The sequence below is a fragment of the Alligator mississippiensis genome, chromosome 8 (genome assembly GCF_030867095.1).
Source record: "Alligator mississippiensis isolate rAllMis1 chromosome 8, rAllMis1, whole genome shotgun sequence".
NCBI classification, from domain to species: domain Eukaryota; kingdom Metazoa; phylum Chordata; order Crocodylia; family Alligatoridae; genus Alligator; species Alligator mississippiensis.
Window position 1 is genome coordinate 82444108 of NC_081831.1, and position 18583 is coordinate 82462690.

General features: G+C 48.4%; 1 protein-coding gene across 6 annotated transcripts in view; it reads right to left on the reverse strand.

Annotated features, from left to right (window-relative positions):
* HTR2C (5-hydroxytryptamine receptor 2C) overlaps positions 1-18583 on the reverse strand; it is a 370182-nt gene that overhangs the window by 47532 nt on the left and 304067 nt on the right. For all 6 annotated transcript variants that reach the window (XM_059732933.1, XM_059732931.1, XM_059732934.1 and 3 more), the window contains one exon: positions 8368-9011. In XM_059732933.1, the coding sequence (XP_059588916.1) occupies positions 8368-8755 (388 nt within the window). In that variant the 5' untranslated portion in view covers positions 8756-9011. The remainder of the gene's footprint in view (positions 1-8367; positions 9012-18583) is intronic.

An 18583-nucleotide genomic window follows, 5' to 3' on the forward strand; every position in this document is an offset into this window, starting at 1 on the left:
GCCAGATGAGCAGTAAGGTCCAGGTTCTTAACGGTGAAGGTTATTAACCACAGCAACAACTGGAGCAAGTCTGCGGTGGATTCTCCATCCCCAGAAATCCTTGACTCAAGAATGGATGTGTTCCTAAATAGACACGCTCCAGTTTGTACAGGAATGAAGCCAGGGAAGTACTCTGTCCTGTGCTATGCAGGACGTCAGGCTGGATGATCAGCACAGCTCCTTCTGGCTTCTTAATCAATGAATCTCCAACAGACTTGGAGCGGGTGCAGGAGGAGATGCATCTTATGGCACTTAGGAAAAGGAGGTAAGAAAGAGCAGATTGCACCTAGGAGGACCCAGCTCAAATTCAGCATCAGCACTTGTTACCAGGGTCATGAATGCAAGATAGCCAGGTGCTGCTAACACATGTAGAAATAAGGACTTGTTTGCTGCAGTCGGTTGTGGCAGCAGCGTTGCTGGAGGTATTTAGGCTGAATGTCTGTCTGTTCAACAAGGGCAAATCTGCAGTCTGAAGGATGCCTGGTCCATGGGGCACTGCCAGCGGGCAGAGCGGGGGATACCACGCCTGATCTCGGCAGGTGTGCTGCCCAATACAAGTTGCTTTGCTAGGACTGGGTGCTATTGTACCTACTTCTAGCAAATAAGCAGGCTTTCCTTTTTTATTGTATGCCTCTGGCTTCAAGAAGACAGGCAGTCAAACCCCAGAAGACTTACCTTCACAGCAAGAGAAACGGAAAGCGGGCCTTGGTCCAATGCCAGAGTCAGCTCCTGACAGTTAATTACGTAAGGCAAGGATTTTTGTGGGCGATGTCTTGGACTGGGCCGATTGCGTGGTTGGAATAAACTGTTAATTAAACACTTGAGCATGTCAAGAACTGGAAAGGAAAGCAAAAAATGGGTGAAGGCCATACTCCCCAGTTCAGAAGACAGAAAGGAGCTGCTTATGCCTTTTGTTGTCTGGGAAAGTCTGCAAGGGTCAGACAAGCTGCCACTAAAGGAGCACAGGAGACACAGCCCAGGAAAGGCCTTGAAACTCTATTTCCACCATCTTAATCACCTCTGGGGCAGGAGAACAGCTGGGCACACCTTCCCTTTGGGACAAACCCATTTTGAGTCTGTGATTTATCAGTCCTTAGCAGCTAAAAAGCCCCTGGTCTTCATACAGTGACTGTGAACACTTGCTATTGCTGTTTCCTGAGTCCTCCTGGGAAAGGAGAAAGCCACGATAATCCAAATGACAGAGAAACAGGAGTCAACGTTCAAGAAGGGAAGAGAAAGAAGGACACAGAAGTTGAGAAGTAGAAGTCCTACAGAGAACAAGCCGACTAGGGTTTGGGCATGAAGGCAGAGCTAGAGCGCTACCAGACGCAGGATCTGGAGGTCCTAAAGGTTGAAATTTGCTTTTGAGGCAATTCCAGGAGCTGAGCTATGGGGACTGTTAGGTCAGGCATGTGTACAGGGAAGACCCGCCTGACTCTGAAAGCCCAGCATTGGAGTCAGTCTTCTGGATGTGGAGTCCAGGCTAGCAAGCTGAGCGTGCAAAGCCAGTGAAGGAGTCACGGCAAGAGCATCCTTGGAAGGAGTGGAGGTCAGGCACCATAAAGCAGGTTGCGGTGCAATGTCTGGAGCTAGGACCCAGTAATGTCTCCAACAGCACAGACCCAAAGCAAATACTTCTCCCTGGGATCCTCTCTGGTAGGTGCCGTGGGCAAGAGGAGAAGGCACTGGGGTGGGACTGGAAAAAAAAAGGGCAATTGGCCACTCTTGCACACAGCTCCCTTGAAGCCTCCGCTCGGCACGCTGCGTCACTGCTTCCTTGCATCCTTAGAAAATCAGCTAATTAAAACAGAGCATGGGAAGACTTCGGTTATGGGAAAGGGGGGACTGTTTAAAGGGACAATGGCATTGCTTAGGTAAAATACCTTCAACCAACATACATTTGTACACAATACATATTAAATAAGACTTTTCTGTGTGTGTGTGTGTGTGTGTGTGTGTGTGTGACAATATTTGTATGTGTGTGTATTCACACGTAGGGGTATTTTATCCAAACCCCTCCCACCACGCCACATCTTGTTTTACAACACCCAACCCTGGCTGATGAATCGGGATATCGGCTGCATGGCCCATCCCTCACCTCTGCACGCTGCATACGCTCCCCAAACGGCATTCAGAGACGTGGCCACTGTTTCGTTAGCATTATGCCCAGGTAAAGTTCACCTGTTTTGAGGGACCAGCACAAGATCTATGGGCCAGATAAGCCCGTGCAGCTTAGCTGGATGCATTAGTGCACTGACGAGAGCTGCAGAAGGAAACGAGCAAGTGAAAGGAGGAACTTTGCTCATCTACGAATAACGCTGCTGTCCTGGCACTTCCCAGCAGAAAGCTGTTTTCTGGTGCTTCCCCGTCCCGTGTATCATGTCTTCATTTTCTGTACAGCACCACGTCGCACGTGGCACACTCTGGACAGATACAAATCAGGCTTCCTGCCACTTTATATGCCAAGATAAAACAGCAGACAGAGCCCCAGCAGTGGTGGGAGAGGGACAGGAGAGCGTGCAGCAAAAGAGACAAATGCACAAGGCAGCTGATTTAAAAAGAATGACTGCATAGTAAGAGAAGTGCTGCTTTTCAAGGGTTTGTTCACAGACACGCATTCAAACGTTTATGTCATGAAACAGCCGCACTTCTAAATGTTCTTCCTTTGACCCAGTGGCTCTCAACCTTTTTTTAGACTTAAGGCACCCTTGTTTGACTCAAGGCACCTTCATCAGACTCAAGGCACCCTTTGTCAGACTCAAGGCACCCTCATCAGACTCAAGACACCCTCATCAGACTCAAGACACCCTCGTGCAACTCAAGGCACCCTCGTGCGACTTAAGTCACGGCTCTGTAACTTCTGGGGACTGAGTGGCACCCTGTTGCAAAAACAAATGTATTTATTGCAGAAGGGCCAGGCAGGGCGAGCCTGAACCTGCCCGTATCTGCTTATGTCCTGTGGCACCCTTCAAAGGACCTCGCAGCACCCCAGTTCCCTGGTTGGGAATCACCACCCTAAACACAGCTTCAGCACAGCTCCACAACACACCTGCTCAGCTGGCATGGAGATTACAGAGGCAAATAAGTGGTCCAGCACATCACCCAGCACGTGCTACCATACAGACTGCCCTCGCCTCCAAGCAGGATGCAACTAAAACAAGAAAAGATCCAAGGAAGGGCTGTGAAGATAATAAAAGCATGAAAAGTCAGGGCTACTTCCTTGGAGGAAAGACACAGAAGTGGAGACCTGAGAGCTGCCTGAAATGGTACCTGCTAGAGTGGAAACACTAGTGATAGGAGGAGGGAGAACTAGTCAATGGACGTAGACAGCGGAAACACGGTAACAGGAACTGTAGGACTGGCCAGGGGAACGTAAGGTTAAGAGCTAAACAGGATTAACAACAGCACATTACATATGGATAAGAGAAATAAAATACTCATCTCCCATCCCTGGAGCTGGAAGAGGAGTATCCTCCTGCTTCAGGTCATGAACGAGCTAATAATTGTCTGGGGTTAGGAAGAAACTCCTGCTGCATCCCTACTACTGCATGACCGTTCATCGTGATGGTTTGATGCCTTCTTCCCGGGCTCCAGGAAGCAGGACACTGACCCAGGGGTTGGGTCCAGCTGGATGCATCCTATGCTGAGGTCCACGCTATTAGTATTGGCTGCGGGTAGATCACATCCACAAATGCCAGGAAATGGAAAGACAAGCTTCCCGAGTTCATCTTTATCGAACCAGCTCTCTTTGCTGCTGCCAGACGGCATTTTCGGAGCAGAGAACGCTGCAGGATCTCATGGGCAGGATGATGCATGCGCCTCTCTCAAGGCCCAGCAGCAGGAGCTGAGCCTGGCGTGGGGAACGTCCTACTTCTGAGGCTTTCAGGAAAAAAAATGTAATTTTGACACTGAGCCCTTGTTTCTGCTGGTTCACACTGAAATGCCAGGACCTTCTTCCCCCAACCAGCTGCCTTCCCGTCTGCAACCGACTGCTTTAGAGTTCAAATCTGCATTCACCCCTCGGAGTGACTCCGACCAGAAAAGGACAGAGAAGGCTAGAAAGACAGAGCCAGAATAAGTGGGTAAAAAAGAAGGAACTGGAGGTAATGGCACAATAAAAAGGTGAGCACGCCAGTGTTACAGGGCTGTATTATGCAGGCAAGTTTTCCAGGGGACAAAAAGGTTCAGCTCGTATATCCTTTACTCCAGAAGGCTTTAATGTGCTAATGTTAAGGAAGAACAACTCAAATGAAGGGAGCTCGTTCCATTTCCCTGAACTTGGAGATGCAATTTTAAGCTTTCGTTCCTCTGATTTAGTTAAGAGTTGCTAGCAACCAGCTGCCCGAGCTCCGACGCAAAGTGCTACGTCTCTGAATTATACAACTTCACGCTTAGTGCAACACAAATGGAGCCTGCACAATCTTGCGCTGGGGCAGCACGTTTCATCTACAAAAGGCAGCGCGCGGGACAAGCGCGCTCCAGGGCAGAAATCCTTGCGGTTGCACCTGGGATGCATCAGCCCTGCGTGAAGTGCAGAGAACTTGCAAAGGAAGGTCGCTTGTGGGCTGATCTAAGCCAGGGGTATCTGAGCCATATGATCCAGGGCATGGGTCTCAGACCGACCCCGCACGCGGAGGGCAGCTGACCCACAGACCAGCATCCAGCGCGTGGAGCCGTGAGCTTGACACCGCCAATGTAATCAGTCATTGTACCTGTCGGCAGCCGCCGATATTCTGCTTTTACGATGCCCTGCCGGCACGACGCTCCACATGCGATCACGCCGAGCGTCAGGCTGGCGGGCAGGACTCGGAGGCTTTGCAGGGAGTCTGCTGTGAAGTAGGGGCACAGAAGCCCCGAACAGGCGTGCAGAAAAAAGCGGCGGGACTCCTTGATAGTCGTTTCTGGGTAATCAAAGGCACCGAGCTGTTCTGGAGCCGGCTGTCTTTTCTGTTGGCTCGTGCTAGGCCTTGCAGAGCCTCTAAGAGCATAAGCACCCGGGGGAAAACCTTGCTTTGTCAAAAAATCATAATGAAGCTTTTGTTGTGGTGGCCGGTCCAGGATCACTGACTCCAGCCAGTCCTATTACTGCCTGAGAAAACTCCCAACTCGCCGAGCGGGAAAACGGAAGCCAGGAATATGGGAACTTGTAGGCACATCTACACGTGCACTACTGCACCTTTTCTAACGTGCATTAAATTTAGTTCCTCCAATGTGAGGTGATCAATTGAGGTGCATGAGGCTGTGCTAGCTACACACCAGCCCTCCTCTTGTCTCCCGTCCTCCTCATCCGGGGACAGACTCCTGGCTCTCCTCCGCCTGCGCCCCAGCTTGCCTCCTTGCACTATGCAGGTAATAGTGAGGTGGAAGGAGAAGGGATCCCCCAGTCGCAGGAGCCCGCTGGGCCCTGCTCCCCGACCTCGGTCCCAAAGCTCTTCCATGCACGGCGATTCCTCCGCCAAGCGAAGACAAGCAGGCACGGTCAATGGTGAGGGAAGCAGGAAAGCCGGTGCCCGTGGCCTTACTGCTGGTAGACAAGGCCCGGGAGCTCTCAGCCACATTTCCAGAGGTCATTTCCAAAAATGATTCATGCACATCCTGAGCAGAAAAGGATTACTGAAACCCCCACAAGCCTTCCTCCAGCAGTACGCAGCAACTTGCCTACGCAGGATTTTGCCATCGTCAGCTGTTAGTCCAGGCACTCAGAGAAGGAAAAATAATTACAAATGACCCCATTCATCTCTGTAGATCACTGTATATTTATTTGCTTCCAAAAATGCAACGTGCAGGAACTGGATGCTTTAACCTGAAGTAAGCAGAACTAATTTGCTGTTTAGACTGCACAAAAAATGTATTCCCAGGTGTTGTGGGAGCCTCCGACGGCTCCCTTGCATAAATTCACTTTCGGTCAAGCCAGGAAGTCACGCAGCCTGTAGATGGTCCCTTTTGAGCTCCAGGACACACGGGATATCGCAGTAAGACATCGTTTACTCGCATAAGGACTTTGCAAGCTCTCATCAGCATCGAGCGAAGCCAAACCAGCGGCTCTCTCCTCATCACTGTGCGACTCCATTTCTGGCTGGGTAAGTCTGAGTACTGGCAGAAGCATAAAAAACACCTAAAAACACAAACTCGGGAACTTCTGGGATTGCCAGACACGTCCGAGTCGAGGCCAGGTGGATCGCTCCAAATTAAATGCTTTCTGCATAAGATCGAAGCGATGCCACAATGATGCCCCAGTCAGATTTACCCCGCTGCAGACCCGGCACGTCGCTGGAGGAGCACGCGCACTTGGTCACTGGATTAAAAATGGAAACGCTGTCTGACTTGCTGTTTCAATCAAATGAAAAAGGCACATAAATATCCCTACTTTTAACTTTACCAGCCAGCAAACCAATCCAATCAGGCTCTTAAGTAAACAGCCTAATTTGTTTCTGAGGAATATTAGGGTTTTTTTGTTTTTTTTACACAGACAAGACCTGTCAGAAACGACGGCAGCTTCGTCTCCCTGATGGATGTAGACGACTGGAAACCCACCAGTAATGCTGTGGCTCAGCAAACAGACTGCGACGTCTAGCAAGACTTACCCACTTGGTTTCCTAGCCCTGGAAGATGCTCACGCTAGAAAGGCAATACTTTAGTAGGGTGTGGTACAGGTCCTCCCAAACAGCACGCATACACCGTACGCATGCACGCACACGCATACATGTGCACAGGAGTTAGTGGCACAGTTAAATAGCCCGCTACAGCACTTAGCTCCTGTATAGAGAGATCTCAAAGCACTCTGAGCTTCAGGGTACTGTGATTCTCATTCGACAGACAGGAACAGCAAAGCAAAGAAAGGCAAAGGGATTTGCTCGTAGAAAGGCAGTAGCAGAGCTGGGAATAGGACAAAAGTGTCAAGAGTCTTAGCTGCACCACATCTGCCCAGGTGTGTGCGCCCAGACCCGGGGAGCGCCCTGCGGCAGCGGTACCCCCCGCGACCACCACCTCTTGCAGACCCCACCTCGGCCGGCTCCCAGCATGGCACATCACTCCACTGAAATACTGCTTGCAATCACTTGGTGCTTCAAGGTGGCTCAGAAAGACCTTGCTGCCAGTGGGTTTTTTTCCCTGAGACGGTTTCTTTGAAGGAGTTGCTGATTCTCACTGGAGTGGGGTTTCTGCCAGATCAGGGCCTGACTTGAGCCTACACGGAGGGAGGGAGACGGGCATTAATGCCCAACTCTGCCACCAAATGATGGAGGCTCCTGCCTTCAAAGGCTGCTGGTAAAGCACATGGCTTCACACCCTTGGGAGGAAGCTCAGCAGCACAGCAGGAGCAATGGAGGTGCGTGGGGGGTGCGAGGGGCATTAGCTCCTCCGTAGGATTTCGGAGAACTGTTAGCAGGCCAGACACTCGGACCGACCCTGTCTGGGCCGGAGAAGGGAAAGGCAATGGGCCAGGCGCTGCCCCTGCGCCGTGACTCCCAGACCTTCATTGCTTACCCAGGGTAGAGAAGTAGTCTGACATCCAGGAATCATTTAACTCGTGTCTTGGGGTCTCAACGCTATGCATGCGGGGCCAAATTGACTGCTTTCCTCCAGGGCATATGCCCAAGACTTGGCCCAGCGCACGCTTTGCTGCAGCGAGCCTTTGACAGCGACAGGCGCATTACTGAACTCAAGTCCAGTTCTCCGTACGCTAGGATCCAAGCTCGCGGGCCGACGGCTGTTCTCAAGTCCCGAAGAAACCAGCACAAGTGCAAGGCACTCAGCTTTTCTCAAGAAGGGTCTCCGGTCTTACCAAAAGAGAAGTGGGTTTGGGTTGGTGGGTAACATGCAGTTACATCTTCGCTGCGCTCTTCGAGAATAGGTTTCACCAAAACCACTGGCGGCAGCTTGCTTGAGAAGGAAAACGATTCCTTAGCCCCGCTGTGCTCAGCAGCACGGGTCATTACTCAAATGTTTTAGGAGATCGTGCCCTCAAGACAGCACGGGAACAAAACCTGTTTTCAAAGGAACATGCATCCCACTAGCATAACCTGAGATATAACCTTCCTTCTGCGTGTCCTCGGGACAGGGCATTTAGCAGAATTTGCTGGAATAGGACAGGCCGCACCATGAACGCTTCTGCTACGGCCTTGAACTTGCAACCTCTCGGAGAGTCAACCGCGCACCTTAGCACCGTGCCACCCTACCACGGAGACGTGACAGTCGGGCCCGTTACTGATGCCATATTTAGACTCTGCAAAGGACGTACACCGTATGACGCCATTCACAGCGACCCCGGACACCACCACACTGCCAAACCTGTTCAGCGGGACGGGAGGAAAAATTCAAGTCACTTACCGTAGAGAACTGTAACGAGGGACACGGGCATGACTAGGATCCCCACCAACATATCCGCCACCGCCAAGGACATCAGGAAGTAATTCGTGGCGTTCTGCAGCTTCTTCTCCAAGGAGACGGCCATGATCACCAGGATGTTCCCTCCGATAGTTAGCACAATGATAACCAAGATCAGGAGGGCCGGCCAGTTCTTCTCCCTAATGGACATACGAGAGACTTCTTCCTTCTCCGAGGTATTGAAAGGATCGAACGTGGGCAAACTCTGATTCAGAGTCAAATTGCTGCTTAACGGCCAAGCCATCAGACCACCGTGCAGACTGAAATCCAGAGTCTCAGACACCGTCGTTAAGCTGACGAATATTCCAGCACCACTTAAAGTGCTCATCATCTGGGACTGGTTTTCCACTCCCTCAATTGTGCCTGGAAGCGAGTTTCATTTTCAAATGGACGGTCCACGGCAGGAGCCGAACTTCAAAACACGAGAGCCGTAAAACGGTTTGATCTTCCATAGTGGAGCAAACGTGGCAGGAGCGAGCGCGGCGCTCGTCAGGGTGACCTCAGGGACGACGGGAGGTGACCACCGGCTCGTAACGCGGAGGAGGTGGCGGCGTGGTGACGTCCAGCTCGCTTTCCTGCTCATCGTTCTGTAAAGACAAGAAAAAGGCACCTTCTTTTTCAATGAAATCACGACATACTCAACATTTCTATATCCCCACACCAGCAACATACTTCCTCTCTCTTCCTGCTGGCTAGCGTGCTCTCCAGACTGCCAGTAATTTATCTTAAGCATACAGACCATGCCTCTAATTATGTAGTGGGGGGGGGGGGGGGGGAATCACATCAGTGTGTTCTGGCTGGTTAAAAGCAGATTATCATTAATTAAATATTTGTGAAACCTGCAAAAGCAAGTCTGAAGAGCAAGACGTTTCAACTGATAGCCACTTCACAGAGCGTCTCCCTCCGCACCCGGTCGTGCACGGACAGTGCCAGCGATCCCAGCCCACTATTACCGCGACTTGAAACAGAAGTGTTTGGATATACTCTGTATGCGCCGCACTGGAGCACAGGTGTCATCAAAACACCACCAGAGAAGCGATTAACCCTCCCGCAGGAAAGCAAGCTGTATTTGATGTTTATTTTGGCAAACGCCTGGTAAAACTCCCCCCGCAGCGCTGTCGACGGTACGCTGCCAGCCTCTCCGAACAAACACGCCAAGCAAAGAAGGGGGAGACAAACCTTTGCAAAAGCTGAGCTGCATTTTAATGCATTTCCCTCCTCCCTGTGCTTCTGGGCCCGGGCACGCTTAACTGGGGGGTCTGGACGTGCCCCCTACCCTGGGGGAAGCTGGCCCGCGGCCCGGGTGCCCCCGTCGTGCTCAGCACAGGAGCATCGGACATTGTCATAGTAGTTACTGGTTTTTAGCTTAGATTTCCTACTCCTATCTTTCACTCACTCTCTTCTCACAGACGTGTTCATCAGGCCAGGCGGTGCCAGCAGACCGTCCAGCAAGATCTCCTGTGTGAGACAGGCCGGACAAACGAGTCCTGTCACTCCTTTAGTAATCTCAATACCATTGTTTTAGATCTCGGTTCAGCAAAGCGCTTAATCACGTGCTTAAGTTTAGGCACCTGCGTAAGTCCACGGGCGCCAAACAGACGTGCAGTAATAATTAGCTGGCCTGAACCACAGCTCAGCTGCTACTGCACCGCTGAGATTTCCGCTATTCATTTCCCCTGGAGTGGGATCAAGCTGGCAAGGAAAAGAAAAACTTTACAGTAATGAGAAATGGGGGGAAATATGGACAAAAAGCCCAGAAAGGATCATAAAGGGCAAGCAAGATGGCTTGTTTTGAGCACCCCGCCCGTCTCAGCTCCCCGCTGCACCCTGTAACGTTCAAGCTCTTGCGTCAGCCTTACAAAGCCAGATGAGAGAGATGTCAGCTCCCTAACATGGTCCGCACGCAACCCGGCACTTCGCTATCCAGGGATCAAAAGGTAAATGCAATTTGCAGGATTAAATTAAATTCTGGGTAAGGAAAAGAAGTGCTCAGAGTCCTGTAATAAAACGCTTAGCATTCATGGAGGCGTTGGTTACTTACTAATGGGCCTCACATGGAAAAACACTTCTTAAATGAGCAGCGTGCACAATGAACCCAGATTTGTCTCTAGACTAGAGTTAATTACTCCCAAAGGTTCTGCAGACCTCTTATTTAGGAAGAAATCTGTGCAATTTGCACAGAAAATAACAGTGCTTTCACACATGCAAATGAAACAACCAATAATTGCTGGAAAGGCTCAACTGCAGAGCTCGGAAAAAAACGCTCGTCACAAAATGGCAGCACCCTTCCAGAATATTTGTGCGAAACACGGTTCACTTTCAAGTCCGACGTGAAAACAGACTTTACTAGCACTTGTGTTCGCTCTGCCAACAGCGTGCTATCGAATGCCGCATCCCTCGAGCAGCCTCGTCGGAGAAGGTCGAGGTTGGCGACGTGATCCGCCCCCTATGAAAGCCAACAGGATTTATTGCGGGGTCTGATCATCCCGCGTGTGACGCTGGAACGAACGGGACCTGTGCACGGGGGGAAGAGGAGCGCCGCCTGCAACGGTACAGATGCGGTAAAACAGCATGACAGGCGGCAACTTGCTCAGCAGAGCAAAGCAAAGAGATTTCCCCCCCACACACTTGTTCTGGTAAACTGAAAAAAGCCATAATAGCCAACTGTCAAATAGCACAGCGACGCTGATGAATGGCAGGGGCAGTTTGCAATATCGAAGGAGTTTCAGGCAGGCATCGAACTTCAACGTCCCAGAACATCAATAGGTCTGAACGGAAGAGGAAATCCTCAGTGTCCGAGCCAATACTAGAGATGCCAAAGGTGCAAGTCTGCGACCCCACGCTCGCACGAGCTGCTCTGGTGACTTCTACGATGATGACTATTGACGGCAAGCAACGCAAGCAGGCTTTGCCTCTCCATTTCAACGTGACAGTAAAACCGAGCTGTGGTTATTGCTGCTGCTCCTTCCCCGCTGCCTTTGACATGTCTTTACAAGTAAGGCTCCCTGAAAGGGGCAACGTGCAAACATCCGCAGTAGATCGCTGTGTAGCAGAAAGCCCCTTTTCCTCTTACCTGCAGTTGCTCTCCCCTCCTTGGATATGTTTTTCCTCTTCTACCTTTTCTTCCTTCCTCTTTGTTTCACTTTAAGATAAGGAATTGTGTTTTGAAATTTGTATGTGTGCATTTTGTATCTCCCCTTGTATTTTGGTATTTTTATCTATGTGTGCGCCATGGCATTACTTTTGTAGCTTATATTTTATACTCCTCACCTTTCAACTTTCAACTAAATGTGTTTTAGTAACTTATACATTGTAACAATGTTAACAAGGGAGGAATCAAACTGTCCTTCCCTGTATCAGGCTGGCCCCTGAAAGAGCGAGTGAATCAGTGATTGAATGTGTAACAAGGTAGCACACAGAAATTATCACCTGGAAACTGCAGATCAACCAAGGGAAGAACTCAATAGAAGACAATGTAACAACCGGGACATCTCTAAACGTCACTGTTCAAGGACTAGAAGCCCTGGCCTGAGTTAATCAACGCCAGAGACCAACTTTTGGGCTGAATATCTCCAGATCGACCACTCCCAGAGCCCTATTCTAAATTCATCAACGGACTCCCAAACCTGCATGTACATGCGGACGACCCCTGGGGCTGAGAGATGCCATCCAGTAGCCACCGAGGGGGAAGTCCCACGAGGGTCAATGACCCCTGGATTGGGCAAACCTGAAAACTGGGGAGTCACCAAAGTCTGCCAAGGACAGATAAAAGGCAGTGAAAAGTGACCCTCAGCGGCGCCCTCTTGAGCTCCAACTTGACCAGACCTGTCCAGCCAGAAGGACCAGCCGGCGACCCCCTTCTGGAAGATAACACCACGCTGGAAGAAGCCTCAACGGCAGACTCCAGCGCCTGTGGGATAGCTATACCTGACTCTGTAGCCTGCTAGTGTGTGTGTGTGGGGGGGGGGGGACCAGCCCCAAGGTTTATGATTACAGTGTTTCAATCCGCCTAATAAACTAGAATTTTAAGGATCCCGAGTTGGACATTTGTAGCCAACAGCTGCACTGAATGAGCAAGGACGCTCATTTGACAAAAGTGCAGGCAAAACGTGCGCGGATAAAAGCAGCACAGGTAAAACAGATGCGGTGTGACGAATGCACATGCAAATATCCTCCTGATGCGGAGAATGCGTGGCATCATGAAGGCTGTTAAAAATGAGGCCCCACTCTGGATGCCAAAAGGAAGAAGAAGGAAAGGTGTCTGAGAAGGGACTTCACACCAGACACGATTAACTGGGTGGAGATGGTGCAAGCAGCTGAATGAAAGTTTCCCAGGGAAGAGAAGTCTGATGCAAACAAGGAACAAAAAAAAAATCTCAGACTCAATAATTACGTTCCATTTTGCAGAAATATGAAGTGTGAAGTTTCATCACATAAAAATCCCAGAGACAGCAGCCATCCTTACGTGCCGTACCCGGCGAGCGGCAGGGACACTCAGCGATGCTGGCACGGAGGCTGAACCGGTCAGCAATTGACTCCATCTCCAGGTGCCACGTTTGCTGTGCTCATGAAGAGCGGCAAGCCTGGCCCAGTATCGCTGCGAGGAACTTCAGAGAAGTCATTAGCACTTTCGTTTCTGAACAGATTTCATTAAGAAAGAAAGATAAAAGAAGTAAGTATGTGTCGAGCAAACCCTGAACAGGGTGGCAAAGGGATTTCAGCAGCCATAGGGAGTCCCAGAGATGGGTTTCCTGAACCCAAAGGGTCCAGTCCCAAAATCAATGGAGACAGAGGAAAGCTGGTGCACGCGCACACCAGGGCCACGCGCAAGCAGACAAAAAACCGAAACACTCATTTATTCCTGTGAAGTCTCCTTCTTCGGATACTGCCACGCGTCAAAGCACTAAGGGGCACAAAGCCACGTTTGATTCCCACAAATACAATTTGCATTAAATTAAATGATTATGAAAAAGAGAAGCTGTTTATCAGCCACAGACTTCAAAACTCATCTTCTTGCTAGCAACGAGCTGATTTGCATATGCAGAGACAGAGCCTTGCTGAGACGCCGCTCATGCCAAATGCATTTTGCAAATCTCATAGAAACGTACCCAAAATTTCAAATGGCAGTTGAGCCCCGCAAAGTCTATAGCTGGCTTCCCAATATACCTGCTGGCAGGTAGCCCTGCACACCCATCAGGAGCAGAATTTGGCTATGAATTTCAGGGATAAAATAAGGGTGGAACTATTAGAAACAATTTAGTTCGCTCTCCAGATTCTTCTTTTGCTGAGAAAACTAAACAGTGTGGTCTCAAACTCAGTGCATTAGCTTGGTGATTTTTCCCAGGGATGCAAGAGAAGAACTCAGTTGCCCTTTAGTTCAGGGGTGCAATGCAGCGCTCACAAAACAGGACCTAAAACGAACATTTTTCAGCTCAGGGATAAAATCCGTACGAAAACCGATGAAAATCTTCACGTGGCTACAGGAAAGCTGAGTAAGCTGGGAGAGGAAGGACTGGTCATCTCATGGGAGCTCTCCTGGAAGGCAAGAGCAGAAACCACAAAGTTTCCATTTGAGCTAGCAGAAAACATTGCTTTGGTACAGCACAGCTCTTTTATCCCCTCACACTGGAGCTGTCAGCCAGCAAAAGGATGGAGGCTTTCAAAGGAACGAAGATCCTGTGCAGGGCACTCAATCAGTGCCCGCTGCATCGGAGAACCAGCCCCTGTGCCACACCGAGACGGCCAGCCCCTGCCCGTCTCCGCAGACAGCTGCCGGCTCTCGGCTACAGGATCCCTGGCAGTCGGGGCTGAGCCAAGAGAGCCAAGGTCTGCAGACGCAGCGCGTGCCGTCTTCTCTGGAGCGGTCCCATGTCTTCATCCATCGCTTTGCAACCTCAATCGACTCTGCGTCAGCGAGGCGGGCAGTGCAGGGCGGGCAGAAATGACCAGGAGGGGCTAGCACCCGGGGGGGGGGTGCAGTTACATCCTCCTTTGACTCCTGCTCCACTCAAAACTTTAAAACCAATTTCCTGGGAGGGTCAGCAGCATTTCTTCCTTAAGGGAGTCCGTTCACTTAATGGCTTGTTATCGTCTACCCGATTCCTGCTAATCTCTCTTCACTCCACAGCTGTTAATAATGACCCTCTCCCCTCTTTTATGGTCTTGATGTGCCGCTCGTCAAGATTTCCTTTCTTCCACAACGTTTCTGTCTGTTATCCATCCCTGCCTGGTAATCTCTCCTCTATTTTACAGCTCTGCTGTTAGTTAGTTCTAGCTAAAAACCTTAACTCAGGTGTGGTAATATTAACTAAGGTGAACATTAACCGAGGTGTGGAAATGGCTGATAATGAAGTGTTGGATGCACTGGCATGCTCAAGAAGGCTACATTTTGTTTTATGAGTCTGAATAACAGATATACATTTCACTATAATGACTATTGGGGTAATAAAACAATATCTTTTGACTATTTTTGCCTAGTTTGTTGGATTGTTTGAGCTTAATATAAAACCATGCATATTAGTGCACATTTCAATAAAGTTGTATTTGTTTTTGCTGCATAATATAGCGCTGGGCCCCTACAATATTAGTAAATCTTCTAGTTTCTCTGGAACTGGAGAAAAATGTGCGCTGTGTTGTATGTAAGGATGCTCATGGCACCTGCACCCCCTTTTCAGATCCTGGATCTGCCCACGGCGAACGTTTGCTTCGTACTCTTGCATCCCTGGGCATGAGGATGTGAGCCACGAAAAAGGGAAGGCAGAGACAGCCGGTGGCATCCTTAGCCCATAAACATGAATCTGGGTTGCACCAGACTGCTTTTCTATTTTCCTGGAACAGGAATGTCCCAGAGAAGCTGTCAGGACAGAAAGCTATTCAAGAAAGCCATCTGACCTAGGGTATAACTGATACTCTAATTAAACAGTATAAAGGTAATCCAGGAATCTTTCCACCTAAGTTGATTTTGCATGCTAATACAGGAAACTTAACCAGCACCGTGTTGATGGGGGGCTTCGTCTTCCAAACATGCCCACAGTATTCAGCACCCAGGAATGTTACTCTAATACGTTCTTTAATAAGATGAACATGAAAATATCGGTTTCTTGGTAGCAGCCATCAAGTACCTTTCCCAGTACATCTTTTAGTAACAATGAAGGAAAATGCCGATGACTAATTTCTTCAGCCAGAGTCATCTAAGCATATCACTACAGCATAAAATGACTTGTTTTATTCCTGAATTCTGCATCTATTTTAAAAGTATCTCCATCACTTTAAACATTTTTTTTTCCTCTCACAGGTTTTGCTAATAGTTAACATCCAAGTGTATAATCTAGATCCTAAAGCTTATTACCAACAGCGGATCGATATGTCGCCGACAGTTCTCAACACGATGGTTGAGGTGTGACTAGAACGAACCCTATTCGGTGCCCTACATCTTTTGGCTGGGGAGGCGGGTGAGTGGGGCAACAAAAACCCTGTAATTCTTTGATCTATTAACTTGGTCCCTTGTGTACTGAAGCAGAGCGACATTTTCATTTATATTCGATGGAGAAGGCATGAATTATTTAAAGCGCGGGTTTGATAGGCTGCTGATCAGCAATGTGCTGGGAGGTAGAGTCAATGGGAAACTCGAGTTATGCAGGTGTGTAAGTCTGCAAGGTGCCAGCCATCGGGGGGATGGCGCTCTGTTCAGAACCACCTGCCATTGCAACTCAGCCCCTAACAGGGAACAAACAGCACATAAACCTTCTTGCAATATCCACCATCATTTTCCCTAGAAGGGGATATAGTCATCTTTAACTGTTGCAGACTTCACAGCTCAGGACAGATGGGTAGGCAATGATTTCCTTGGAAGAAAGCCAGCTCTCTGCTGGTAAATTTTCAAATCCCTGGAAGCAAAACTGATTCTGCCCAGGCAGGCAGAGGAGCTCTGGAGCGCCCATAAATCAGCCACGTTCGCCCTCGGAGGAGTTGATAGCTGAAACGTGATAAACTCCATTTGAAATTGGCCACAGCCGTATATGCATTGGCCACCTTCGTTGTCTTGGCACACTGTACACGGAAAGGTACACAGCCAGCTCACACTCATTCTGGTGGGGAAATTCAACAGCAGTACACACAGGGCTTGGCAAATCAGAAGTGCTCAATAACTCAAGAAAGTCGATGACTCTCAATAGTCCCTACTGCAAGGGATCAGTGAATGATACGGTGACTTGCCAAAGGGACAAGAAATCAAATATTGCATCAAAACGCACAGAGGCACATGATTATCTGAGCCTCCTTCATGATTTACACCATATCCAGGGGAAGGAATTATTTCTTCAGCAAGAGATTGTAAAATGGCTCAAAATTGAGTCTAGTAAAAAGGGTTTTATAACAAAAGCTTTTCTTGTTGTCTAGATCACAATGAGAGGCAGAAGAAAGCGCAAATCAAGTATCACTGAACTGCACATACTGTAACTTTCCATAAGAAAGATGACGGTGTCTTCTATTGCTTTGTCTTATAATATGTGGGTCATTTTCCTGGCTGGCATAAATTGTGCTTGGCGCCACGGAGATATGACAAACTGACAATTGGTAATGCTATAATGAGATACACACTGCAAGACATAGGGGAATACATTTAAAGACTAGGTTCTGAAAAAACGTCTGTATTTTCTGACATTTAAGTCTTTGACTTTTAAATATACAATACAGTGGGCACGTCTACAGGAGATGCTTACTGCACAGTAGCCTAACAACACTGCGCAGTGGCGTGGCAGTCAAAACCGTGCTAATAGCCTACTGCGCAGTAAGCATCACAAGAAAACATGCGCCCATACTAAGTGTAATGAGCATTTAGTTAGTGTTTCATTAAGCAAGTACTAAACTAAACGCACAATAACTACTGCACATTAATGAATGTGTAGACACACCCAGTGCTAATTTTTTTTATTTTTTTTTTAGAGTTGCTTTAACATCTCTCTTTGCAGGGAACCTATAGGAACCAGCTCCAGCAAACTGCACTAGTTTTATTGGCACAGGATATATTTAATCACCTCAGGACACACCACACCTGAGTTACATGAGTTGTTTGTATCTACTTATTTCTGAGAATTACCTCCATATTAGTCATTTGTGACTCTTCTTTCTCCCTATTGTATTAGTGCTGTTACTCATCATTAATCCCACAGAGATCTAAAATGGAGCGAAAGCTGTTTTATGTTCATCACAGCCTAACAAATGTAAATTTATTATACAGCAGAGTGATCACCAATAAAGTCACTGATTGCAACCTAGCATCTAAGACACCAGAGTTTCACTTTGACTTTTTAATGTTGACGTTATATTTTCAATCCTGTGTTAATAGGGAGAAGCCAAAATCCAAGACGTAACCTAGGGAAGAAAACTGATTACCATCTGGAAACTTGGGTTACTTCTTAAAAAGACCGTAGGATGCTAAGAGACCCACATCTCAAATGTGTTTTTATCCTGAGAGTGTGGACAATCAAGGCGAGAAGCCTGGGTTGCTGCCCCTTTGTGCTTTTAGGAGATCCTCACATCCTTTACAAGTAATAGCCTGATCCTGGACTATTAAACATCAATGCAAGTTTTACCATTGGCTTCACTGGGAGCAAGATTAGTCCTTAAATATGTGATTACATGAGACTCTACACCTACTCTAAAATTAACTCAGCACGAATCCAGCTTACTTAAGCTCTTTCCTGAACGCTTCCTGAATGGGGGCCAAAGGACTACCATTTGGCTTGAGTTCATCCTTTCATTGCAGGTATCGAAACAGTCTCCTAAGCTATTTTGTGCCTCCAGTGGCATAAGATGAGTGCTCGCAACCAATTAATGTGAAAAACATTTAATACCATCTCAAAGAGACTTCGCTGAAGTCAACTTTTTAACAATGGCTTTTTCATGTGCCGTTTAATCACATGCACAATAATAAATAGATAAATTCATCCTTCACTGCAAGAGAAAAATGGATTATCTTAAATAAACGATTTGGTAATTATATTTCTTTGGGTCATAATAATGAATCATTGCCATTCAGTCCAAAAACAAATGGCATTAGTATTCCCCTCCCATATCTCTCCTCATGCCGTGTCAGGAAGGCAGTAATTTATTTCCAGGTCTCTTTCTTCAAAACAAGGCTTAGAGAAGACATCTTAAT